The sequence below is a fragment of the Tinamus guttatus genome, unplaced genomic scaffold (genome assembly GCF_059628265.1).
Source record: "Tinamus guttatus ecotype Peru unplaced genomic scaffold, ASM5962826v1 Tinamus_guttatus_pri_ptg000240l, whole genome shotgun sequence".
Taxonomy (NCBI): Eukaryota; Metazoa; Chordata; class Aves; order Tinamiformes; family Tinamidae; genus Tinamus; species Tinamus guttatus.
This window is the reverse complement of record NW_028288774.1, coordinates 6,452,613-6,480,081: the sequence shown is the minus strand read 5'-3', so window position 1 is coordinate 6,480,081 and position 27,469 is coordinate 6,452,613. Positions and strand designations below refer to the sequence as shown.

The 27,469-nt window shown below is 44.0% G+C and overlaps 1 protein-coding gene across 2 annotated transcripts in view; it reads left to right on the top strand.

Annotated features, from left to right (window-relative positions):
* The window catches only part of DENND2B (DENN domain containing 2B), a 104,028-nt gene extending 77,871 nt beyond the window's left edge, over window positions 1-26,157 (top strand). For both annotated transcript variants that reach the window (XM_010225815.2, XM_088525742.1), the window contains 9 exons: window positions 1,457-1,534; window positions 4,870-5,010; window positions 7,369-7,517; window positions 21,135-21,312; window positions 21,812-21,853; window positions 22,744-22,855; window positions 23,773-24,012; window positions 24,963-25,049; window positions 25,414-26,157. In XM_010225815.2, coding sequence (XP_010224117.2) covers window positions 1,457-1,534; window positions 4,870-5,010; window positions 7,369-7,517; window positions 21,135-21,312; window positions 21,812-21,853; window positions 22,744-22,855; window positions 23,773-24,012; window positions 24,963-25,049; window positions 25,414-25,448 — 1,062 coding nt within the window. In that variant the 3' untranslated portion in view covers window positions 25,449-26,157. The remainder of the gene's footprint in view (window positions 1-1,456; window positions 1,535-4,869; window positions 5,011-7,368; window positions 7,518-21,134; window positions 21,313-21,811; window positions 21,854-22,743; window positions 22,856-23,772; window positions 24,013-24,962; window positions 25,050-25,413) is intronic.
* The last annotated feature ends 1,312 nt before the right edge of the window (window positions 26,158-27,469 follow it).

Here is a 27,469-nt window from a genome sequence, read left to right as displayed (position 1 = left end):
GCTTGATATAATCACTCTATGCCTTTAGAAAGGGTTTTATACCTAATATGGACAAAAAAGGGTTCTGCTTTTTCAGAGATGTGACGTGTAGTGAGCAGGTTTGGATCCAGAAATAGACCCATCTGTATTCATTTAGTCCTGGTATTTTTTCATCATCTCTATTGCCCAGGCACCTGCTGGCCGTCCCGGCTGAGGCAGCAATACTCGGATATGAAAGCACAGCTACCCCTCAGACTCTCCTGATCGGCATCTCTGGGGCTTATGAGTATCAAGCCTGGCAGGGAAGTTTTTCACAGCATTGGCAACACCTCATGATCCCCGCAGGGTTGCAGGTTGAGCTCTGCATGTGGCTAGAGAGGAGGTGATCAGCTGCCTCACCTTAGTGCACAGGCGGGCAGAAGCTGATGGAAACGATGACTGCAAGCCCCTTTCTCAGAGCCCTGTTGTTAGTGGGGATGACTTTGTCACTGCTGCGTATCAGTAGTGCACAGCTGTACAAAGTGGCCAAGAGGCACCAAGTGATTCTGTTGGAGCCACTTTTTACTCGGTTTTGCCCAAGCCCAGCCGGCTGCACAGGACCCCTGGACACAGGGAGCCTGCTGAGTGCTCAGGCCCTGCATGGAGCCCTTGCTCCTTGGCTTTGCTGCTGTGCCTGAGTCCTCCTGCGCTGTCACCGGTGTTGCTGCTGGCCTAGGCAGCTTGACGGTCTCAAGTGGTAAAGCCTTGGTAAAGTAGCACCCTCTAGGAAGCGTGTGTCCCTCAAGCTGCTGAAAATCAACTGCAACTGCACAAAGCAGAAATCCAACTGATTGAAAACCCAGCAGGGGCTGCTGTGCATGCCCAGGACCTCCCAGCTGTCCATGGCCTCCGTGCATGTGCAGGACACAGGCAGGGGAGCTGCAGGTCCTGCCAGCGAGGGCGGCCTTTCACAAGTGCTCTGCATTGGCCTTGTTCTTACTGATTTAGCTCACGTGGCCTGCCCTTGTTTAGCTTTCTGCTGGCTTTCTGGAAGTCAAACTCCCTCTGCACACCAGAAGATGAGTAGGGAACTAAAGCTGCTGTAGCCTCTCCTTAGCATTGCAGTCCTCATCTCCCAGCATATGGCCCCAGGGCAGCCTCACTCTTCATGCCATAGCAGGAACAGAAGACTGTGATAGCAGACACATAAGATATTGTCATATTTAAATGTGCTATTATGGCTTCAAGATGGAGCCATGTAAGGAAACAGCTCCAAAGCACTGTGATTTCCAAAGTGGATAAGCAAGCAGTATTTATGCTTTTTAGTTTTCTGTCTTATGGAAGAAATATGATGCTTTTCCAAGAGTAACTATTTTGATGGAGAGGCGGATAGTGAAAGATGTCACATTAGGGCCAAGTTTGTGATCAGAAAGATAAGTGTATTTCCTTATGGCTGCAAATTAATGTGTAATTTCAATCTCCCTTTCTCTGTTATCAGCCAAGTGGAAAAGGCCCACGCCTACCTGAAGTTTATTGTGTCATCAGCCGCCTGGGCTGCTTTGACTTATTTTCCAAGGTAAGACTTTTTTTTTCAGTATTGCTTTTTAAATTGACTGTTTACTGAGAAACATCCACAACGTTGAACCAAACAAGGAGAATTTCTTCCTTTGATGGGAGTTAACCATATTTTATAGTTGCTGTTTTGGATATTCCATCTCTATTACTGTCTTCCTCAAAGAAGGTCTTATTCTGTGACTGAGGCAAAACTTGATTCAGAAAACATCTGGGTGTCTGATTTGGCTGACTGGAGTTTTTTCCATTGTTTTCTGAAGCCATTCTGTGCTGAGCTGTAATTCTTGGCATCCACAATTTCAGTGATGGGCCAGTACCACTTTTATTCCAATACCCCGTGGAATAATGAGGTTAAGAAAAAAGATTACCTGATAAGTGAATGCTATGAGTTTAGCTCTATTGGCATTTTTTTGTCTTAAGAAGTTAAGAAAGTGTGCATAATCATCTCACTGGCCTCCACATTAATGAATCCAGAGTTGCATCATATGCTGATGTGGTTTACCTAATTGATAAATTTCTTGCTGCAAGAGATCTGAGAGATTAAGCAGGGAATTGTAACTAAACTGAGGTGCTGAAAGGCTTTAGAGCCTCAGTTCCACAGCTCCAGGCACTATTCTTTTGGGGGGGGTGGGGTTATTATGTACAGTATTAAAAACATAGCTGATTGATGAATATTTGAAATACCTCAGTATACCACTCAGGATTTGCAGGTGATCCATGGAGGGCAACGATGTATCTGATATCTAATGTCTGCCTTCCTTTTTTTCAAATTGTGATATATTGCTTAGATTTCTTTTTTAATTCGCTAGAGATTTTAACTTCAGATACCAGGAAAACCAGGAAATCTCATAAAATTTAAACAGAGATTGTTCTTGTTCATTTATATAAAAATAAAGCTGAAACAATTATGTAAATCACTTAGTAAAAATGGTGACATTTGTATCAGCCTTATGATTTAATAGCCATTCTGATGTTATCCTTCATAGAAGCAAATTTCAAGATTTCCTAAATAAAACTTTGTTTAACACAATTCTTTTCTGAAGAAGAACAATTAGGCTGAAATAGTTAATTGCAGTTCTGCTTCTGATGGCTTTCACAAAGCTCTGAAACGGAGGATTTATGGCAGTGACTCTTAGACATAATATGTATCTAAACCCAGATATCTATGAGTGAAGCAGAATGCGTTGTTCTGGGCATGATGCATAGCTCACAGAAATGATGATCTTGGAAGCTAATGATATGGAGAGAAGTCCTGAGGCTCTTCAGTTGCTCTGATGTTTTTATCTTAATTTTGGCCTCATTTCCCATGGAAAGATTGGGAGAGGGAAAAACATAAAACAGAAAATATGAAAATTGGAAATGCAAGTATCCTGCCTATAATCAGCTGGTTATAAGCAGCTGGGATATAAAGCCTGCAGCAGACAACAAAGAACAGTAACAGGCCAGAATGGGAAATAATCTGTTTTCCCAGTTGTATCCATAATGTGAATGAGAGAGTCTGATCATCCAGTCCAAGCAAATCAGTGCCTGATGGCTCAGTGTGATTTCCCTGGCTGCAGGAGGGGCCGTGTCTCGGTGGGGAGGAGAGGAGATGGAGCAGGCAGGCCCTGGAGACACAGCAGTGTCTGCTCAGGCTTGAAGTTCCTCATCTTGCTGCAGACAGGAGGGCTCCCACAATGTCTATGTTGGGCCCTGAGCAGGCCTGTCAGGGGCCTATGCTCTTCTCCCTGCTAAAGCAAACTTGGGAGCCGTGGCTGTTCTCGTTCCAGACCCTGCCAGTTCACCTGGGTATCATTCGTTCACCTCAGATGCCTTTTATTTATATTGTGAAGTATATTAGGACTGGGATATCTCACACATGAGGTGACACAATCCCTTTCACAAAGAGCTTTTCTTTGAATGTTTCAAAACAAAGCCCCCAATGTCAACAACTTAAAACGTCACCTGTGGCTACAAGGGAGGTGTATGGTGGGAGTGTAACAAGGGCAGACTGGCAGGAGGACTGAGGAACCCCAGGCACAGCCTTGATTCATTGCTAGCTACTTGACATTAGGACATTTTGTTTGATTAGATGCAACTTGCATGTTGCTCTGCAAGTTCCATTAAGAATGAAATCCATATATTCCTTTATGGTCATCTGCATTTGCACTAACTAGAATGCAAGCTATGTGTATGTACGCAGGTATGTTTCAGAGTTAGGCCTTTCCTATGTTGCAGGGAGGAAAGGGAAGCTGTGCACCAGTAAATGCCTCTGCTGGCATTTCGTGTCGTTAGCTTCCATTGTAATTCACCAGCTTGTGCTTAAGAGCCTTTTCATATTTTGTTTCAATGAAAAGCACTTCCAAGAGAAACAAGGGAAAATGCTTGGCTCAGACCCACTAACTCTTGTATGGCTTTTTGCTCTTGAGTGGTGGTTAAAAGATCACTCTTTCAGGTCAAACCGCTAACTGCTTTGAAGATTGCTTTTTACTTCTTCTTTAGGTTTATCATCTATATGGTCTGTCTAATGTGGGAAAACTTAGCTGTGATCTAATTTATGTTGGCCCATGTGAGCATAGAGAGAAGAAAAAAAAATCCTTTCTATCTGTAAGAAGTTCCATTTGCTCATTTTAAAACTAGATTGCCTGCTCTGCGTCATGTCAAACAGCAAATGACCTTGATGCAGGCATCCAGTGTAAACAGCTGGGCACGCTTCAAGAGCCTGCTCATGGCTGCCTCCAGTTTACCACGGAGACTCCAAAGTGACCTTGGCCAGGTTTCCTCCAGATCTTTCCTGGTAAAGTGAAAAGCAGAGTGTGGTAGGGTTGTTGTTCCTGCTGCACTGGCATTTTCCTGCCCTCTGAACTGAAAGAGCTGCAGCTTTGTTGATGCTGCTTTGTCATCTAACTTGAACGTTGGTAAGCCTGGAGATGCCCAGCATGGAAAAAAGTGTTTCTCCTTATGCTGATCTCAGGTTTGCAGCTGGGGCCTGACACTCATGTGGCCTGTAATCATGGGATTTGTCTTGATCTTTTTCTTCTTCAGTTGACTGTTGTTCAGGCCAAATTCCACTACTGATCCCTTTTTACCATGTAGAATCTTATCTCTCCTTTACAAATGTGTTATTTCTTCTTTGTCTCTCTGTTTAGCTGCATTCCAGGAAGAGCTTCATTTTCTAAATGGAAGATGGATCATTTTCGGGGTAGGGTCAAATCCCGTGGCTGTGATGGTAGTGAAGGAGTGCATGGCAGAGGAGAATTAAACTCAGATTTGCCATGTGCACAGGCACACATGGGACAGAGGGTGCCTCGGATGTGTACGTTGTGCTGACATGTTTTCTCTCTCTGACTAATGGATCAGATCCTGGATGAGGTTGAAAGGAGAAGGGGTATATCTGCTGCCTTGGTTTATCCATTTATGAGGAGTCTGATGGAATCTCCTTTCCCTGCACCTGGAAAGACAATCAAAGTCAAAACGTTCCTGCCTGGAGCTGGAAATGAGGTAAAAAACAACTGCAAACATTAAAAGTTGAAGCCTTCTTATTCATAACTCCAATAATAAACAGTGAAAGAGAAGCTGGAGACATACAGGTGCTACAAGTCATGTGAAGTAGTACATCCTCAAAAAAGAGCAGTGCAAGAGGTGCCCCTGTGTTAATTCAGTAATACTAATTCCCACTGATGATTATAAATTGATTGATATTAATATATTTGTTGTTTTATCTGTATTTGCAAACTATGTTTTAAAAGAAGTCCGTATTATGTTTAGCCTAGCTTAGCTAACAGAACAAGTAGGAACCGCTAAGTCTGTCCTAGTAAGAGCTGTAGTGTTGCCGAGCGTTATCACAGAGACAAAAACTAGCATCAGCCTTGGTTTCCTGTGTCAACTGTATGGTATAAGTAATGGTGGAAAGATGTGGTAGTGCTTTTTTGATGTGACTCTATCTGGGAACCGTGGATCTGCAACTTCTCTATCCTCAGCTCAAGCATCTGAACTCTCCCAGAGAAAAATATTGAGATAATTTCAAACAAACAAACAACCCTACTTTGGCTCAACTTTGCTCTCTGTTATGCTAGTACAAACTCATTATTTAGATGGAATGCACTGGCTTAATTAGGAACAGAGTCTTGTCCTTCCATTGTGGCTCCTCTGGCCTAAACAAAGATGATGATTAATTGGGAAGTAGACAGTGTATTTCTTTGTTAAGAGCAAACTGAAGCAAAAAGCTTTGCCAAGCACCGCAAAACATCTATGGCATTTGTAAAAACTGCTGTAACTTGCAATGCATCCTTCCCCGCGGCAAGATTTCAGTGTTGGGAATTTTGCAACAAAACTAGCTCCTTACGATTCGGCACATAAATACAATTTGAGCTTTCAATCACACTGCTAAGGAAGGGGAGTGGGCACCTCTCTGAGTGGGGGAGAGAGCAGGCCACATTCCTCGGAGATGTGCAAATGGATGGGTTGCCGTCGATCCACAACTCGGTCCGTATGGCTGTTCGGAGCAACAGCAGGAGGTTGGAGGGTGACCAGTATAAAATGCTCTGGTCACGTGTTGTTCATGCGTTTTAGGCTTTTTTCTGACTACTAAAAAGCTAATCTGTGTATTACTATTTTACAGTTCTGTGTCACTGATCACAAAACTGTATTACAATTAACTGGTATAAACTGGTTTGGTTTCCAGTATCCTGTGCTCTTGCTGTGGATTATAGCCTTAAAACATTGTGTTTATGAGGAATTTTGTGAGGGCTGCTCAAGTATAAACCTAATGCAGTATATTAGAGGAATGCAATGTCATTTGCATGAAAGCATAGAAGGGGTTTAAAGCAATAAAGTGATGATGATTTTTGGACATATGGAAAGGAGGAGACGTGTATATGTTACTGTTAATATGTCTTTGGAGATTTCAACACAGCTTCAAATTGGCCAACTTTTTCCTTTTCCCCTCTATTTCCTCAAATTCCTCAGTAGTTCATCATTACTGTCTTACACTTCATATATTTCTTCCTCTGTTATTCTCTTCTTCATGTTATTTTCCCTCTTCTCTTTTTTTCTGTCCTCTGCCTTCAAGTTCCACATCTGAACATGTCAAATGCAGAGTAAAAGGAAGATGTAATAAAGGAATCAAGTGAAAGGCATTTGAGAAAAGGAAGGAGAGGGCCTGAGGTCATGGATGAAGTGTGAAATTATACTTTAAAGGGATGTCAGAAGTCACCATCTAAGACCTTGTCCTGACTCCCCAGTTAAGTATATATATATGTATATACCTGTATGACAAAAAAAAAAAAAGGCTTTAAGCATTAGACAATAAATTACACTTAATAAAGCAGTGAAAAATAAGGTAAATTGGGTTTAAGTTTTGCTCAGCACTTAAATGTAGTCTGTAACTCGCCTCTACGTGTGTGTTTGAATCATTAGCCAAGTTAATACCGACTTTACATTGCCTTCGTGGCTGTTTAAACTCCAGCTAACTGGTATCAGGTTAGCTGGTGAAGAGGGTGCCCTCCCCTTTCATGCTTGTAGGCTCCCTCTCCCTCTGCTTCCAGTTTGTTACTCACTTCACACTGTTGGCTCAGCCAAGTTGTACAGCTCGGGCAGGGTCGCTAGAAGTCAGAATTATGCCTTCCTAGGAAATGATGGTGGAATGAATGCACATCATTATATTCTGGGAAGAAGACTGACTTTATAGCAATGTGCAATACACTCTGGGTGCTGTGGCTTCAACCTTGATTTGCAGAGGCTGGAGCTTCTCCATTTCCCCTGTCCTGCAAGGGGACAGAGTGGCGGGCAGGGGCCGGGTATCCCCAAGCGCTGCAGCCCCACCAGGGAGGCTGACTGCCTGTCCTTGACTGTGCACAGGTGATCGAGCTGCGGCGGCCCACGGACTCGCGCCTCGAGCACGTGGACTTCGAGTGTCTCTTCAAGTGCCTCAGCGTGCGGCAGATCATCAGGATATTTGCTTCTCTCCTCTTGGAGCGGCGCGTGATTTTTGTAGCGGATAAGCTCAGGTAAGTGATAAAGAGACCTGAGCCATCACATGTTGCTCAGGACAGTACTGTCTCCTGAAACAAAAGGTTTTAGGAAATGGCCAAAAGCATTTTTGAATTGGAGTGTCTCACTGCTGAATTTGAATACTTTTTTTATCGACAGTTATTTGTATCAGGTGAGTAACATTCTGCAGCTGTCAGTAGCTGCAAGCCACTTGTCCTGACCTACTGCTTTTTGTAAAATGGGGAGGCCAATAGTTATCTATTACGTATTCATCATAGCTACATATGCTTGCACACTGTTTGGAAGCAATATAGTCCTATTGGTATTTCATTTCTGTTTTGGAACAGAGCTCTTGTGAGCAGAGGTTGTCACTGACATGTTCCCCCTTATGGCTGTTGGTACCTTGTAGTTCAGCAGGGACTTGGGGTGCCGAAACTTGCACCCTGATTTGCTCCATGCAGCTTAGAGAGTCGCCAGTAGAGCTGGGTTTGAAATCCTTCAGTAACCAAACCTGTGCAGTGTGAATGTTGAGAATGCTGATGTGGTCTGTCCCAGCTAGTCAGGTTATTTTTCCTGGTTGTCATGTGACCTGAAAACATTTCCTTTCCATAGCTCCACATTGGGTTTCTTCAGCAGAGCTCTTATGTCTCTGCTCTGTGCGGGCTCTCTTCTCCCGTGGCGCAGGGAGGGAGCAGCGCGGGTCCCAGCCTTGCGCGGAGCTGCTGCAGCTGGGAATCAGCCCTTCTGTGTGCAATCTGCACAGAAGCACGTGGACATTTTAAAGATGACATTCTTTGCTGGGCATCATAAATAATAAAAGATAGTAAAGAAAAGATATTAATGTATTACACTCAGGAATATCCAGCCTCTTTTAAAAGGACTCGGAGGACTGTATGGATGGTTAAAAACAGATGGATTGACCCAAGCAGACTTTGTTAAATGCTTTATCAGCCCCATCCTTCTCTGAATTACCGCCAGAAATAATAGCTGCACTTAGTGGCTGCCAGTGTACACAATAGCAAAAATACTTCGCATAGTAAAAGCTTTACAATCTTTAGGGGAGAATTTCTTAAAGCTGTGGACCCTTTTCAGGCTATAGAATGACTTCCTTAGCAGTCTTTCTTGTCATCTAGAGCAACAGGAACATTTCATTTGATCTCTTCCCCTGTCAGCAACTCTTAGTTTGATTGACCATTTGGAATGACTTAATTTCACAGAATTCCAGCGAGAATTGTGCAGCTAGGCAAGGGTTTCTCCAGTACTTGAGAAGATGTGTGAGTCACTCCCAGGGGTTTTGGGACAGGTTTTTGAAAATGGTGGTGATGTTTTCCTTCAGGTTGTGTTTCTATGGCGTTCTTAATTGCGGCCTTTTGCCTATTTCTGTATAAGTGTTCATTTAGCAAAATCACCACAGGTCAGACTTCTAACTCATTATGAGTCCGAAGGACCCAGTTCTGTGTCCTTGCAGATGGCACAGTGGTTTGGGTGGAAAAGCGCAGGAGCGGTACGGAGAGGATGAGGGCTGTGCTGAGGCACTGCCAGCTGCTGCCACGCTTCCCCGTTCCCGGTCACTCCTGGTTGGCAAAGTACGCAGAGCCCTGCCTGTGGGGATGGCTTGTGGAAGGAGCATCCTGCAGTGGTGAGGCCTGAAGCAGAAAGCTTTTCCTTGGAACAGCCACAGCCTCTTCCTGGAAGCTGCCTCAGACCGGCCGGCCCCAGAGACGGGGGTTAGCGGGGAGCCTGCCCAGACACAGAGCCGCCGCTGTGCTTTTGGCCTGCAGAAGCAGCGTGCCGGGACCAACAGGGACCAGGAATGATAAAGGTGCTTTCAGCATTGTTTGGATATGTTTGCCTCCTTCCCACTGAGAACATTTTCCAGTGAATTCCTCTTTCTGTTCTAAGAGACATCTGCTAGGGGCTTTTAGGTACTTTGAGAAAGGAGACAGATCAGAGGCCTGCAAGGTTTGGGAGGAGGGAGAGAAGCCAGGCAGCAGCATCTGATGAGCAGTCTTGCAACTGTAAGTGTGCCAGTCTGCATGTAAAAAGCTATCTTATTGTGATTATTTTATTAAAGAAGGAGTATGATGTAATGTGATGTGGTAGGTTGTGCCTTGGATTAAGACTCAGGAGTTTTCTTCCTGAACTCATTGATCAGCGGTGTGACACACGCAGGAAACGTAGCTCCTCTTTTTTTTCCCCTTTTCCTCTCTTGTGTCTGCTCTGTCTGGGATTCTGAGCCTTTCTGGACAGAGATGATTTCTTGCCCTGTTGCAGTGTGGCTCCCTCTCAGCCCGGGGAGTAAACAGTTCTGTAAAAAATAAACTGAGTCTGTTAACAAAGGCCTGGAGAAAGCGACGGTAAGAAGTGGATTTAAATTCAATATTCACTGAGGTTTTCATGGTTTAAATGGGGATGAAGTCTAAAATGAAACACTCCAGCTTTGAGCTAATAACTGTCTGTCTTGGAGCCTTTGGCTTGTCTGATATGAATTTTGTTTATGGGCGCCACAGTTGAAACTGAAGGAGTTTACCAGTAACATGGGGAAAAAAAAAAACAGTAGTGAAATATCTTACAGGTCGGGTCTATGGGCCCAAAGAACCAGAGCAGGAAATTAAAAGGATTTTACAAGGGTTTGATTTCTGTGTGTACCCAAAAACTAGCTTAGAAAGAAATGTTGCTGAAGTTCAGGCTTCAAACAATGAGATGCAATGGCTTTAAGCAGCTTTTGTGGCTGTGTGCTTAACAGGTCTCTAAGCAGTAAAAGATTTCACACATCATACAAATTTGGAAAAGTCAGGCCTAGTGAAGTGAGATTCGTTCAATAAATTGTTATTTATGGTGCTTGCAGTGCCCAGAGTGTGAAAATCTCTAGTCCTTGATCTTTGCTCAGAGGGAGGAGGTTGCTGTTTTCAGCACAAAAAGTGATACTACTAACAGTGAGGAAACAGGATTAAGGTTTGAATTACTTGGTATTTTATGCATGTGCATTTAGGGAGTTTTTTTAAAATAGGTTGCTTATATATATATATATATATATTTTTTTTTTTTCTGCTGGGAATTGTGTGAATAAATCCCTGTAACAATTTGTTCGCCTTCAAAAGTGAGTTTGAGTCTTTCAGTGACCTCTTAGTATTTTGCTTTCCAGGGATAATCAGTGGAGAAATGTTGGTAATAAAGAAATTTTGAATAATAGCAGTAATAAACAACTCATAAAAGGACAACTTACAGCTCCATTTCCTCAAATGTCTGCTGAAAGAACAACTGAGATGGTACATTCCATCGCAGTCCAAATTCTGGTCCCAGCTGGGAGCTCCAGTTTCTGTTCATGACCTTCTGCCTGTTCATGCCACAACTGCCAGCTGCATGTGGAGAGCTACGTGGAGCAGCTCCTTGGGCTCTGGAAAGACCAGGCAGTGGATGAAAAATAAGTGAGTTCTACAAAGGTAGCAACAGAAAGTAAATAGAAAGCAAACAGTAGAGGAAAAAATATTCGTCTGCTTGTTTTAATTTTATGCTGAGGAAACAGGTATGTGGGGGTGTTTGCTGAAGGTATGATGGGTCTGCGCCTCTGAGAACAGTTTTTTGACTTGCTTCTGACTGTTTGGGGAAAGGAACAGTAAGTGCTTGGGCATCTCAGCGTCTCTTTGTTATAACCCAACTTTGTGTAATTAGAAATCTCTCTTGCTATAGTTCTCTATGTTGTGAAGAACACAGAGCATATTTTTTTCACATGTGGATCCAATCCAAAGCCAGTTGAGTTGGTGAGAGCATCTGGATGAGTCTTGTCTTTTGCTGCAGGTCCGCATCCAAGAATATTTCTCTTCAGTGCCTTCATGAAGTTGCAGGGGCTGAGAGGTGTCTGTATAGTCCCCGTTCTTGTGCAAGACTAAGTAAGTTCTTGTTACGTTTTTTTTCTGAAATGAGGTATTTCAGATACTTCTTATTGATGCAGGAGCATGGGCCTCTAGGAAAATGTCATCCATTGATAGCAAAGGGGGTTGTGCTCCTAAACCATTCAGGAAAGTCTGCGGATGTAGCCTGAGGCAAAGGTATGACCGGCCTTTCTCTGAGTGGCAGTGCCGGCTTGGAGAGCTCCAAGGAGAGGAGCATCTGCTTCTTGCTCCCTCGTTCTGTGTCCTGGTGGCGGGGAGGGAGCCTGGCCCAGCTCCAGCAGCACTCTGGCACCTGCTGTGGTGGTGCCCCTTGAAGCCCCCTCCTCAAACTCACCCACTAAGGCAGGAGGCTATAGCAGTAGCTACGTCCCTGTGCAATGGGGAGACCTCCGGGAAAACATCTCTGCCCTTTCCTAAGCTATTTTGGACTGTCAGAAGCAATCTGTAGTCCATCACAGATGTAGAAAGCTCAGGCAGATCCTAGACCTTACCAAAGGTTATAGCTTCAGGAAGGAACACTGACTAACGGGGTAAAGGGGTAAGTATGTAAACAGAGGGGAAGTCATCCCACAGGCATGTCTCTGTTAACTTTGAGTCTCAGAAAGGGAGCAGAGTGTACTTGTATACAGGGGCAAAGGCTTTCAGAACAAACAACAGCATTTCCCTAATCTTACAGACAGAGATAGTTTGGGGCTGTCCTTGTTGCATTCAGGCTGTTCAGAGAGCCTTGACACTTGTATTCGTATTTGAACCCGTCGTGTGGGGAGTCACAAGGCCGTGTTAGGAAGCAGCACGTGTAACAGTTAGGAGGCAGCCAGGTCCTACTCTCTCAGTGGCTTTCTAGGAGAAGCATTTTAGAGTCCTTTCATTTTGCAGTCAAAGTCATAATAATATCTCGTAGCTGGAGTGAGCATTTGCAAAACCAAAAGGGAAATAGGCTACAACGTTTTAGTAGTAGAAGTAAATTACTGTTTCTCTGCCCTGTTGCGAGATCAATTAGAAAAGCAAGGCTAGCTCAACTTCAGGGCAGATTACTAAGGTGAGAATGCTTTATCCGTTTTCTGACCTTTTTTTTTTAAACAATGATCTTACAAATTGAGCCTGAAGATGATGGGCCTGACCAGGCTCACCTGCTTCTTTCTAACAGTCTGTGAAAAACTTTTAACCTGCAGGTTAACAGGTAAAAAGACATGTGTTAGGGCAAAGAGAGAATGTGTGCTCAGTAAACACCCAGTGAGCTCTGGCCAGTAAAAGATTCCTCTACTTTCCCTTTGTCCTAAAAACCTCTGCAAAAGAGGAGTGAGCAAACTGGACAGTGAGCACATACCAGAAACTCGCTCATGGGGGAAAATTTGCTGGGGCTGATCTCCATCTGGTGCTGTTTATTCCTGTTCTGCTCCTCAGGACAAACTGCAGGAGATGCACCCAGATCACAGCTCTGTCTTCTCTTGGTCACATCTGGCACAGCCCTATGTTGAGCTAGAGGTTCAGTTCTCTGTTTTGAGAGAAATTCCTTTTTTTATTTTTATTTTTTTCAGTCATTACAAGTTCATTGAAGAAGGTACTTAGAAAAGCGATTGAGAGCACTTGCTGGAGTGTGGATTAGCACACAGATCTTGCATCTAAAATGATGAGAAATCAGGATGACTGTCTTTCTTGATGCTATTTTTTTATCTAAGGATCTTTTAAGTTCTTTCTGAAGGTGATTGGTATTATTATTATGCTTGTCTGGTCTGATAAGCTGAACACAAACTAAGCATTTTCTGTCACTAATTCCTGCAGTGGAAGGAATGATCGTTTGTATAATCATCCAGTATGTAACCACGCCCAGTAGACAGAATGTGTTCTATGGCAAAAATATCCAGTTCTCATGTAAGTAAACGTAATATTTCTATTTCCTCGAGTGAGAGCTTGATCAGCTCTGGTTGATGAGTGATTTAGAAACCAAGGACCACCTGTTTTGCCAAAGATAGAGCAATTTCCTGGAATATTCATCTTTTATTTAAATGATGCATCCTCTGGAGCCTCTGTGAGTGTCTGTTACTTTCCTATTGTGAGACTTTGATTTTTCTCTGCTTGCATTTTGAAGCATTACTAAAAAAAAAAATCTTAATAATAATAAAAAAGAAACCTTAAAATATGTTTTTCTTTGCCCTATGTGGCTATAACCTACTGATATTCTGCTTCTTTCCTTCCCGCCAAAGTCACTGTATTCATCTTTGAATGGGCTGTTCAAATGTAGCCCAGGCAGTCTGTGTGCTAGAACAGTTCAATGTGACATGAAACTAATGATTTAAGGTAGCAGATCTCACTTAAGGTTTTTGGGAGATAATTTTTCAACTCTATTCTCACCCTCTCATATATATATCTCACATATTTTGTACTGCTTGGCTTCTGTTACTCTGGCACACACATTCTCTAGGAGCTGCATATTCAGAGTATTTCAAACAGATTTTCTTAGGAAATGTGTGTCAGGCAGAAGAGACAATCTGAGAAACCAAATGAACTTTCTAAGTCTCTGCCTTGTTTAAGATTCAGCAGTCTCAGGGAAAAGCAATCTAATAATGACATTTTTAATATGCAGTAAACTAATGGTGTTTTTAGTATGCTGTACCGCAAAAAGGTAGAGTTTTTTCCTCCTTTTTCTCCTTCCCTCCTGCCCTTCGTTACAGACTTTGGTCAGAGCTGTGCAGTGGAAAAACATGATCTTTATCTCATTTACGATTTGTGTGATGGAATTCTTCTCCTTCCTCACAAAAGAGAATGGAATCAGGAGATGATCATGTTGGTTCGTGGTTCTGCTCTGGTTCTCTTCTTAGTGCAATAACCATAGCACAGTAACTTGCACTATTTTCCCAACTCAGCCTCCATCTCCCAGGAAGGGGTTTTAGAAAACCTCCTGTTTCTGCTTTTGAATGAGAGGGGGTAAGGATCTGAGGTTTCTTTTATCCTCCTCTCTTACTGACTAGAAAAATTCTTCCTCCTGCTTTACATCTGTCAGGCTGTTAATAGTGCAATGATGGCCTGCCAGGCTGAAACCACTGATGCCGAGTGGAAGCAAAGGTCTCAGAGTGGAAAAAACAACAAGTAGCTGATACTCCTCTGCAGCACCTGGGCAAAACTATGTTTGTTGTGGATTTCTGCTAAGAAATTGTCATACAGGAAGGACTCGGATAACTCTGTGGGCACTAACTAACAGCTTGGGCAGGTGGCTGATGTGTCCAGTGAGTGATTTCTTGCCAAAAATCTTGTTTGCTTAAGCTTTGTGGAAAGTATGTTTGAATGCCAGTGACTTAAGAAGCCAGATCCTAGTTCTGAAGGGCACTTTGCCTGTCTCTTTCTCCAGAGCTTTCATATGTCTCCCTCCTCAGGCACTCACATTACAGAAGCAAAATAACAATGTCATGTTCCCCTTAAATCACCTTTTCTCTGCTTTGTTTTAAATGAAGCACTTCAAAGCTATACCCTGAGAGATTGATTTCCTGACTGTGTGTTCTCCTGTCTCCAGCCATCGCTTCCATGTTTTGCGTCACGGATTTGAATTTCCAGCCAGGGTTTCATGAGGTGTCTGTAGGAACTTAGTCACATGCTCCAGACATGTAGGAGTTGAGTTCTGAAAATGCAATTCTTAATGAAGTAATATTAATTACTAATTAGTGTAAAGTCATGATAATTTTGGGAAATGTTGCCTAAAATGTTTTCTTCCAATATTTGCATGACCAAGAATTAAAAAAAGCCCCCTGTAAAGTCAAAATGAACTCTTGTACTTGGACACTCTTGGAAAGTATACCCTAATGAGTGGTGTATCTATAAAACACTGAAAGTCTGAATTACTTTAATTAGCCACCAAATCTAGTGGCTTTAAAGTAGGAATCCTAGAGAGCCTGTCAAACTTCTCTCCATCTCCATTTAGCTAGGGGACATCATCTCACACGGGTAGAGAGTGTTCTGGCCCTAGCCATTCTGGATGTCGGGCTGCCTGCAGGTCTCTACTACTCTGTTCTGGTAGGATGGAACTTCTTACCATTAACAACATGAAGGCTTCAGTGTCTGAGCTCCCTCAGCGCAGCCCTGTAGTCACTGGAGTCTGTCCCCGAGCTACCTGCGTCGCTCGCGGCTCGCTGATAAGGTGCCGCTGCCCTGCTGCAGCCAGGCAGGCGGAGCCGTGTCGTGGCTCTTTCACAGGTGCTGTACGTAGGTGTTCCTCAGGCTGCCTTGCAGAGAGCTCTGCTCTGAAAGCTCTGTGTGCACAGTGCTGCACCACATAAATCCTGAAGCATGACTCATCTCTTGCAAAACAAGGTTTGTGTTGGCCTCTTTTCATGGGGATAAAAAAAACACATGATTCTGAGGGGTAGGGGGGTTAAGTAGCTGCACTCTTTGAGCTTTAAGCAAAGCTAAAACAATTCTGCAAAAAGGGATAACTGATAATTGGGCTGATGTGATGTGGAAAATATGCATTTCCTCCTCAGTGTGTGCCTCCTCTCCCTCCTAGTGTTATCTCTGCAGCCTTGTTTGTGCTCTGAGATATTACAAAGCTCGCTCGCAGCAAACGTGTCAGCATTCAGATCAGGGGAGCTGCTTGGCTCTGCCCTTCGCACAAAGCAAAATTGCAGCTAGGTTCTAACTTTGGTATCAAGTTGGTGCCGCGTGGCCTCCCAAGAGAGGGAGCAGCGAGTGGGTCCTCGAGGCGAGTGGTGCGTTGCAATAGCCATGTGCTGGGTTCACAGATATAAGTCACCCGCCCTGGGAAACATTTGGTTCCTGGTTAGTGTTTTCCTGTGTCGGGCTCCTGCATGGTGAAGGATTTGTGCCTGCTTCTGGACGACACGCTCTGCTTATACTGGGTAGTATCTGTTGCAACCCATTTGTATTAAACAGAATGGGGAGGTCTCTCATTTTGTTTTAGAGAACTGTTTACCTGCAACCAGATTTGGTTCCTGATTAATGCATGTATTTTTACAGCAAACACATAAGAATAAAAGTAAACTAAGAGTCATGACATGAGGTCTTTAGTTGATGGATTAAAATATGCAGCTAGTATTTCTGATTAATACTTGTCTTTCTTCTTCTAAGGAAATACTGGCAAATCTGTATCTACAAATCTTAGGTTACTTTTCCTGCTGGTGTCAGTGGATTTGTCAATAGAAAGCTTTGCTTATCCTGTTCAAATAAAGTAGGGATTTCCCTAGCGCAAATCTGATCATGAGGGCAAAATATGGGGAGAGAGCGGGATGGTGAATGGATCGCTTATGTGGGAGTCATGGTGATCCAAGTCCATCTGGGCTAATTCAAGCTCAGTAGCCAGTCTTGAACATTTCTTACTTAATTACTACCAACACTACAACAAATACTGCTACAGCTGCCACAGTGCTGAGGGGGAAAAGGTGTCGTGGCTGCAGCATGACAGAGCTTCTGCCTGGGTACCCATAGCAGCCATGGGCTCTTTTCAGAGCATTTCTGCCACAGGAGAATGAGTCTGGGAGTAAGAATCAAATTATTTGATTATTAAATTAAACTTAGAATTAAATCATTAAAAGTTATTAAATAAATCTAATAATATTAAAATAAGTTAAAATTATTTACTATATTGAAGCATTATGTTAGCTGCTTTCAAACCATCTTGTAAGGGCTTGAAGGATGCTCTTTAGTTTATGCCTAGAAGGGCTTCCAGAAAAGCCAAAAAGCACTTTGCTGAAAAGGGAAAAAAGAAGTTTAAATTTGAGTCCTGCTCCTGTGAAAACAGTGCCAGAAGCTATGCTACAACCAGGCAGGTTTCCCAGACCCATGAGTAGCTGCAGGTCTTACGTGCGTGTGTACAGAGGTGTCCTTTTAAGCTCCACTCAGCCTAGCTGGTGCCCATGGCAGCCTGCCTGCCTCCCCGCACACCTTCCTCTCGGCCTCGCTTCGGCACCACGCTGCGAGCACAGAGCTGTTGGCTGCCTCGCGCCCTTCCTGCATGGAAAGTTTCCCACGCGCTCCCGGCCGTGCCCACGCCTGCCGCCGCGTCCCGAGCGCAGCGGCTGCCGCTCTGCAGCGTCCGTGTTGGTGCCTCTGCGACGCGGGGCCTCCCCTCACGGCCGCCACCGGCACTGTGCTTCCCTTCCCTGCAGCCACTGCGAATTGCTTCATTTTGCTCTGAGTTGTTCTGGGGTAGGTCTTCATGCTGAACTCCTGCAAAACTTGTCATTTCTTCTTCTTAAAAAAAAAAAAAAAAAAAAAAAAAAAGAGTTCCAGATTTTTTTTTCTTTCTTTTCAGTGGCCTAGAGTGATCAAAGGACATGCAATTTTACATACAGCCTCCTTGTCACCTGGCTTTTCAAATAGCCGAGGGGGTCTTCAAGTGCTTCCTTTAGGATGTCACCTCTGATAATGGCAGAGCAGGTGGAGCATCAACACTGACATATTTTCATTTATATCTCACCACTGATGCTATGATTTGGCCTTACCCACCAGAATAAAACTGCTGCCCTTACTTAGCTTTATTAACCTGGATAAGGGACACAGTTAAGTTGCATGAACTTACTTTTGACACAGGCCTAGGCCATTTTCACAAGCCGTCACCACAGCTATCCTGTGTTGTAGTTCTTTACTACATCCCTGAGCGTTGGGTCTCTACAGCTGAGTACATGGCACAGAGAAGTCTGCATGTGTTGGCATGAGAAAATGATTTGGAAAAATATTCCCAGGAGGAAGAGAAATCAGCGTTGAGTAGGAAAGAAGTATTTTTCATCTGGAAACTAAAAGAGGGGGCAAGAGCCAAAACCTGGGCAAATTCCAATTAAAAGTAAGCCCACGTTTAGCTTTTAATAGGATGATAACCATAGGGGAAAAAAAGCAGAAGTGCAGAGTCTCTCTCTGCCCTTTGAAATCAGTTTTAAAGTGGATGTTTTTCTAGAAGTTGTTCACTAGTTTCCCTCTAGCTGAGTGCAAGTGGGGACAAGTACAGGGATGGATTCTGGGGCGCGTGCCGCAGGGTAGTCCGGCTGGGCCGTGGCCACGTCCCTCTGGCTGGGAGTCGTGCTGGCTCCCTGCAGCGCGGGGCGGCTGCGCACCGGCACCGAACGGCCTCTCCTTGCACGTGGTTCAGGCACCCCGTCCGCTCGGAAACAGCCTCCTTGTCCGGACGTGACTCGTGCTGCGACTTCATTTCTCATGCCCACATATAAAATCACCTGTAAATAGATAATATAAGAAGTGTTTCCTAGGGAAATGACAACTAGAGCATTATGTAGCATTCCTGTGAAAACGCGTAAGCCAAAGGAAAAAACTCTTCTCTCAAAACCTTCTCCCTGTATTATCAAAACTGCCCGGACTATTACAAGTGAAAATATTTTTTAAATCTAATTTTGGGGAGTATTCTGTGAGTTTATTTTTGTGCGTCACCCACCTTAAAGAAAATAAACAGTCTGCTCTTCCTTTGCATTTCTCATAAGCAAGGACAGCAGGACAGTGTGTGGGTTGCAAATCTTGAAAGGAAAAAGTGGAGCAGACTTAGTTTCCCAGGCTTTCTATTTTAACTTGACAAACACATTTCTCACAAAAATAATGTGCTTTTAGAGCAAAATTTTAGAGATTTAAGCTTGCTCTTCCCATACAACCATCACCAGCACTTGACTGTTCCTACTGCAAAGGTGAGTACAGACTCATTGAGGAGATGCGTCGTGTGGCTCTGAGGCTGCTGGGGAGGCCGGGGCTCCCTGGTGCAAGTGGCAGAGCACAGCGAGGGGACATCTCTGCTGATTCAAGGGGGAGTGTTTGGCAGGGGGCAGCTGGGACTGCCCTCGGGGAGAGGATTTCCAGGGCCACTGTTGCAAACCTTGCGCGCAGAGCCCTAGCGCGGGCGGCTGCGCGGGCTGCCGCAGGACGACCCTCCGCTGCCCTCCGGGGTGAAGCCGCGCTGGGCCGGAGCCTGAGCCGGTCCCGGCGTGGGAAGAGCGAGCGCCAGAGGATGTAGGCGCTGCTTTACGTCACGGCACCGCGGCTGAACGGCCGCATTACAAAAGGGCATTCTATAGAGAAATGGGAAAACATGCTAACTAAGTATTAGAAGAATGTTTGTCTTCCTGCTTTTAGCATGGCGCAGTTCTTTTTTTAGGCACTTCTCAGTGATGACTGAACTTGTAGCAGTGGTGCATCCTGCGGAGTGACGACAGCGCGCTTGAGAACCATGCAGCGGGGCTCCCTCGTGCTGCCCCCCGGTCCCTCTGCAGCGCAATGTTATGCATCCACTGTAGGGACCCAAATATAAGCCAAAATAGCAGCCCCACCACATGCTGCAGAAAAAATATAAAACCACAGCATTTTATAAGAAGCCTGTGTGTAATCCAAACGTGCTGTGACTGAGAGATCTTAAGTAAGTATCAAGTAAAATCCCTACAGATTATTTACGGTAAAAGATAAACATTAACTTTTACCCCACCCTTTCCTCTCTTTTCTGTCCAATTCTTGCCTTGACCACTCAGTAAATGCTGCAGGGTACTGAGTAAAGCAAAGAATCAGGTGAAGCATTTCTGCTGTCACCAGAATAACACACATCTGAAAGCTGTGTGAGTTACTGTGGTGGAGGTCTGATGCCATCTAAAGTTCCTGGGAAGTCTTGCAATAAGAGAGATTGATTGGCACTTCCCTCCCAACCCCTATTCTTAAGCAGTAGTAGCCCTGAAGTTTCTAGTTATTTGTCGTTCTGTGAGGCTACAATACGCACAGCAGAAGTTTGCACTGTGAGAAAATCAGTTCCGTCATGCTAGGCTGGCTAAAATTCCCAAATTCCATCATCCTCAGCTTGCAAAAAGCAGACGTGGTAACTCAGGCCAGATTTAAAGCTTTGCAAAGAAGAGCCTGTCTTTCTTCCTTTGCTGCAAAACGAGCTTGATAAGGATGTTCCTTTATTTGCAACTTTTGGAAACTGCCTGAGTTGGGTGGATAGAAGGACAATGAAATTGAGACATTTTCCACAAATGGTGTGAAAACTGCTATTTAGGGGATACTGACGGGTTTATTTCGGAGCTCTTTGCTGAACAGGGTTGATACCATTATACCTGGCACTAGTCAACACACTTCATCAAAATGTATCACAGTAATAACATGCTGTTTTCACAAAAATATGCATACTTTGCAAAGCGTGTTGCTTTTGCTAGAGTTCCTTTTTCACAAGTGTTGAAAAAAACAGTGGTAGAATATTTGTTTAAGATACTTTGTTTCTATTTTTTTTTAATTTTCTCTTATTTGTGCATTAGTGCCTGACATAAGAACATCAGATTATGCGTTGTTGCTATTGACACGGTCAAAGCAGCTAAGAACTGAAGCTACTTTTTTTGTCGTAATCATCATTAAAAGTTGCTGCGTTTTAGGGCTGTTGAGAACATCCATCTTTTGTTTTTTAGATCGAAGTATTTTCTGTGTGCTGTAATGAAGCAAATGACTAAAGCTAAAAGCTAAAAGCTTTAGCTAAAAAGGCTAAAAAAAAAAAAAAAAAAAAAAAAACAAAAAAAAAAAAACCTAAATTCTTTTAGCTTCAGTTTCAAGTCACCTAAAGAAGAGAGGAGGAGTCACCACGCAGCACTGAATAGATGGGGTGCAGCTGGAACAGGACCCAGCCTGTCCTAAGCCAGAATTGGCACTTCAAAAGGTGTTCTGGGGGACCGGGCAGCCTGTTTCAATACACTCTGTTTATCAGCTGGTAGCAGATGTTTGGGTTAAGAACCAGCCGTGTTGCTGACGTGGTTCCTCTCTCTTCAGCACCCTCTCCAGCTGTTCGCACGCCGTGGTGGCCCTGCTGTACCCCTTCTCCTGGCAGCACACCTTCATCCCCGTCCTGCCTGCCTCCATGATAGACATCGTGTGCTGCCCGACGCCCTTCCTCGTGGGACTGCTCTCCAGCTCCCTGCCCAAGCTGAAGGAGCTGCCCGTAGAGGAGGTAGGAGCTGGCGCCAGTAAAGCTGGTCGCACTCTGCAGAGGGTCTCACATAAGTCCTCGTGTTTAATTTTTAATTTGCCTCTCTGCTTCTCTGCCTGATTCTCATGTTCACACATTGCAACAGAGTGGAGAGATGTTAAAGGGTTTCGCTTTCGCTCTGTTCTAACTCCATTCGTACATCTGGCACCTTGACCACGAGAAGTGAATGTTAACCTTGTTAATAAGTAAGGATAGTGTAAATATTGTGTCTGCTTTTGATTTTCTGGACACTAACAAAAATGATCAGTGGCAACTTCTTAGGTTCAAAAAAAAAAATCCTGCCTAAACTTTTGAGCTTTTTGTGTGTATTAGCCTTTATATGAAGTCTGTTGTACCTGAATTTTATACCTATAAAGAGGGAAACTTCATCTTCCTGTTTTAAAAAGCACACAACCTTTTTTTAAAATTTATTTTTACAGTAGGAATTTTATTAACGTCACTGCTGTTCTCTTTTCTTCAGGCTTTGATGGTTAACCTAGGATCCGATCGATTCATCAGACAGGTAGAGTACGGCCTGAAATGTTGCCACCCAGTTTAGCCAGCTGTTTAGTCCTATAGTATTCCTAAGGTTCTTTGATCAGAGGCATTTGGCAGGAACCGTGCAGTGGATAAAAGAACAGGAAAAATGTACTCAAGTTTTCTGTTTCATCTGTAAATAAGTACTGCTCTTCAGATGTGTCACAGGAATTGAGGCTGTTACTGTCAGAATAGATGAAAAAAAATATTTGCAGTGCAAAGAACATATCCAAAGAAAACATCATGCTAGCAAGAAAACCAGCATTGCTGGAGGTGAAAAGAATAAACATTAAAAAAAAGGAAAGTCGCCAGAGTAAAAGAGGAAAGGTGGAGAATAGCTTAGTGTAGTAGGAAAAGGAGGAGCCCTGTGAACAGGGAGGGAAAAATGATCACCGTTTCCTGAAAGTTACATGGTCCTAGAAAACTTCAAGTGTCCTACCTGCAGGTTAGGCAAACAGTTAATTCCCTTCTTAGGATTCCTTGGAAGATATGCCTGGTAGAGAGTGCTTGTGCCACTGGCATTCTTGTGTTTGCTCACTTTTCCTGAACAAGTTTTAAAAACAACTATTTGTACTCCACTGTTCCTGTGGGGTTATTCTAGATTACATTTCTCATATAAAGAGCTGTCGTGCAAAGAGCTTGTGTATATATTTATCTTGTTCTATCGGTTATCTTTCTTAACTTTAATGTTATTAAAAGTGACATGAACTTTTATTTAGAAATATATGGTAGATACACATAAATTTTCATTATTTCATTTATGTACTCATGACACCAGCAGACACAAAGTGTTCTGCATCAGAATTCTCAACCTTGCAGAAGGATTTGCTGCAGTTTCTGTACAGTTGACTGAACGATTTTTTTTTTTTCCATCAGATGGATGATGAAGATACACTATTACCTAGAAAGCTGCAAGCAGCTCTGGAGCAGGCTTTGGAGAGGAAGAATGAACTGATAAATCAGGATTCAGATAGTGATTCTGATGACGGTAAGTAAGTTCATTTGGAAATGGGATTTGTATGAATAGGCATGTAGATAGTATTGTGACTCCATCTAGGAGAAGGATGGGCCTGCAGTACTGAAATACCTTCTGCATCAAAGATAATCTCAGAACACAGGCAGTGGGACTGACGGCATCAACAGAGTGAGCCACTCGCAGCAACCTGTTCACCTGGACACCTCCAAGCCTTTGCTGAGACACAGCTTGGTAGTCAACTTGGCCTTAAATCAGTGGAGGTAACTACAGGTGCTTAGGGATGTGCCAGACTTTGGAGAGAAGCAGAGACCTCTAGAAAGCGCTTTGTGGACTAGAACAGCTGAGTTGCTTCTGTGGGTCTGTATTTCTCTCCAGCAATTACACAAAAAGCCTACGGTGAATTCAAATGCCTGTGATAAAGAGGTATGAAACAGGCCTCTACTCAGTTTTTGAAATTTATTTTCTACTGATCTTTGCTATACGTATGCAAAGCTATATTAACATCTCAAAAGTGATTTAAAAAAAGTCTATACTCTTTTGATCGGTTCTTGGTAAAGGTTTATTACTACCAGAGCAAACATTTTAACTCTCAGAGCAGTTCAGAAGTTTCTCGAGAAGCCGAGGTACAATTTTGATGAAGCACTGACGGACATTTTAATTTCCTGCGCCATCTCCTGAGAGTTGGTAGTTCTTGTTGATTCTCGGTTATGAAACACCAATTGCGTAGACTGGCACTCTTGGTGTAAGGGTGTTACACTTTTCCCTCTCTGACTGATGTCTAAGGCCTCCAGGAGCTACACAACTGCTTTCAGTTGTAAGCAGAGCATCATTAAGCTGCTAGATGACCATGTCCGGCCCAGTGTGGATGATGAGGCTGAGAGCTCATGTCACGGCTGATTCTGCTGTCTTATTGCTGCCTTATTTTGCAGAATGTAACACCCTGAATGGATTAGTGTCCGAAGTTTTTATCCGATTCTTTGTGGAGACGATTGGCCATTATTCCCTGTTCCTAACTCAGAATGAGAAGGGAGAGCGTGCCTTCCAAAGGGAGGCATTCCGTAAATCTGTGGCCTCCAAGAGTATCCGCCGCTTCTTGGAAGTTTTCATGGAATCCCAAATGTTTGCTGGCTTCATCCAGGATCGAGAGCTGAGAAAATGCAGGGCAAAAGGTAAGGGTGATTGTTCTGGCTGCGGTGTGGAGCGTGTGTAATTCCGCAGTCAGCAGCGCTCCCCAGCACCAGAGCCAAATCACAGCCCTCTAGAGCTAACACATCCACAGAAACACGGTTCCCACCTGCCCACCTGGCAGCAGGAGTAATGATAACAGACAGGCTTCAGCCAGAATCATCTGTCTGTCTGAGTGTCTTAGAGTCCTGCAGAGGTGGAACTGTGCCACAATGGGGAATGATGTGAAACAGCCCTAGGGGCTGCTGGACAATGCTGTTCCAAGGGAAAGCGAGAAAGCCTTACTAAAACAAAACTCTCCGAACCCCTGGGTTAATTTCAATGTATTTTAAAGGCTTTCTCGGGTGGGCTCAGGCTGCAGGCGCTGTTCTCCTGCAGGTGGAGCTGCCTCAGAGCCAGGCCCACGGGGCAAGCGCCTCCCCGCGCGGGCGGCGCTGGGATGGCCCCACGGAGAGCAGCGCCGAGGAGCCGCCACGGGAGCCACCCGGGGCCTGGGCCGCCTCCGCCCCAGGTCTCAGCCGCCGCGGAGCTTGGTGGCCGCAGGGCGCACAGGGGGTTGCAGCCCTGCGTGCAGCGGGGCCGCCAGAGAGCACCCGAGCTGCGGCCTCCCGGGGCCTAGAACAGCTCTGTGGCGGCCAGCGGGGCTGCTGTGGCTGCCGCCACTGCTGCTGCCGCTGCTGCTGCTGGTGCGGGTCACCCAGGCACACGCGGTGGCGCAGGGGGGCACAGCCTGCGTAAAGGCCTGTCCTGCCTCTCACCGAGCGCAACCCCGCAAAGCCGGAGCGCAGACTTGCAGCCCTGCCAAGTGTTTGAGTACTAGAGGCAGAGACAAGGGATGGTGAATGTGAAATGTTGGGAGCGCATAAAGGAAAGGGGGAGAGTGATGCAACCTGACAAAGCTTTCTTCAGCTCCGTTTTTCATCCTCTTCCACAGGTCTCTTTGAACAGAGGGTCGAACAGTATTTGGAAGAGCTTCCAGACACTGAACAAAGCGGAGTAAACAAGTTCCTGCGAGGCCTTGGTGAGGAAAGTCTTTAAAAGTATTTCTGAAATTGATTTACCTATTTTTCTTAATGTAGAAAAATCTTACCTGAGATGAAGTCACGTAATCAGCCAGTGGTTTCAATATAGGCTAAGAAATATCAAAAGGAAAAGAAAATATACTTAAAGCTGACAAAGATTCACTTCTGACCCTGGTTAGCACTTTAATTGCTGTTTGGGAAAAAAAAAAACTCAAAACTTTGGCCATTCAAGATTCTTTTAATTGGATATATCTATTTGTATTAACTAGAAGATTCACCCCGCAGTAGTTACGTTACAAACTAGACACACTCGCTAAGTGAATTTTGCACTTTTTCAGTATATGCTAATATTGTTTTCTTTAGGAAACAAAATGAAGTTTCTTCACAAGAAGAATTAACTCCTTTCTGCTAAAACGCCAACCCAAAGACTATTTATAACACTGTGCTTGAGACACCTGCAAATTTTCAGATTTTGGAGGAGGGAGAATGAAAGAAGCTGACGACAGCTTTAAGTGACTGCAGTTGCTGTTAGACAGTGTGCCAGGCGATGGCTCTTTTATGTATTTGGATAGAATTTGTAAATAATGTGCTGTAAGCTTTTGTAACTGATTTTGTAATGAGCAAGAACTGTGGTAAATATTTGTATATTCCTGAGAATAACAGGTGCTTTTTCTTTAGTATGAATTGAGTTATGCTTGGTGCAAAAGTGAATAGCTGATTATGTGCAGCTGACTGTCTCAGCAGAACCACTGACTTCAAGGGGTGTTTGTGAGAACTGCACTGATGCCTGAGTACTGCGGTACCGAACGAACGCGGGGGACACAGGAGAGGCTCTGTGCAGGGGCACCGCGTGTGTGTTGCGGAGTTGGAATTTTTTTTCCTAATTTCCTTCAGAAATAACAAAGTAACTTTATATACTTGGTTCACCATGCGAAACTTCTACTTGGTTTGAACTCTGGTCAGTAAACTACTTGTAACACATTTTGCATTAGGACTGCTAAACGTGAGCAAAGCTCTGTTCTCTGACATGCAAGCTGCCATGACTAGGTACATTGCATCCTTTACTTATGTATGTAAGTATGGTTTCTAATAAACTGTGTAAATATGTCTGTCTGTTTACATTCATTGGAAACCCTTGCAGATTTCTGTTGTTGAGTAGGTTCAAAATCAGAGTATTTTTTCTGTTATTTTTAATGAATTTGTAATTAAAATACAAAATTATTATTATGAACCTGTCTCTTAATAGGTTTGCTGTATTTCATACATGCAGGGTTTTCTTCCTACTTGATGTTATTCACTAAGGCTTAAATGACATTTTCTGTCACTGTTGTTAATGTAAAGCTAACAAATCATCTCTTTCTAGCCTTTTTACTTTACACAGGATATTAATGTTTGTCATTATTAATATCAAAAATACTATTCCTAATTGCGTTCTCTTCAGTTTGATTTTGAGCTAACTTGTTTAAATGATCTGAGTAGAACAAGAGCTTTTAGCAGAGCCGTTGCCCAACTTTCTGATGAGCTGATGACCTGTCTTTTACACTGGTTTCTTCCTCTCTTGGTGGTGCTTTTCATCTCCGTGAAGACCATTCAGCAGGTCCGACATGGTTAGTTGTGTGCAGCAGTGAACATTACCTAAGTCCCATATTTATCTTTAATCTGGTAACATAACATACTGTGATTTTGCTGCTCCGTTGTTGTTATTCTACAAGATTTTCCTTAGTTTGAAGGGAAAAAAAACATAAAATGTTTGAAAATATTTGCAAGTCTGACAGGTAATGAAACTTCTACCCCCTTTAAAAAAAGAACACTTTTTTCCCTGCCATTTACAGTGTGTTTTCTTTGCTTAATGAGAATGGTTTTGAGGCTTGCGCAATTCCTAACCTGGCAGTGGTTCTGGTTTGCTATCAGCCTCATAGAACAATATTGAGGGTTTATTCACTGAAAAGGTGAAGTAGTTTCCTTTTTCTTTTCTTCCCTCACACTCATACAAAGCTTGTTACGCATGTGCACACATGCTAAAGAATACCTGTAAAATGCCAAGTGCCTCCAATTAATTAGAACTGGAATGACAAGTGTGTGCTGTAAATTATAGAATGACTTGATTTGGTTCCTCAAACCACAGCGAGTAACATTTGATTTCACAGGTAAAATCTGGCTATCTCACGAACAAGAGATGCTGACAAAGACACAGGGAAAGCTCTGGAAGCGGCATCCGCATGGGCTGAAGGGAATGTTGCGAGGGGCGGTGGCCCTGCAACCCCTGTGGGTGCCGCTTCCAGAGCTTTCCCCGTGCTCTGGAAGGGAAAGCTCCGAGGGGCCGCGGTTACGGAGGGCTGGGGAAGGGCCGCAGCGCGCCCGCTCCCGCGCAGGGGCCCCTTCCCTCTACACGCGCTGCCCTCTAGCCAAGAGGGAAATC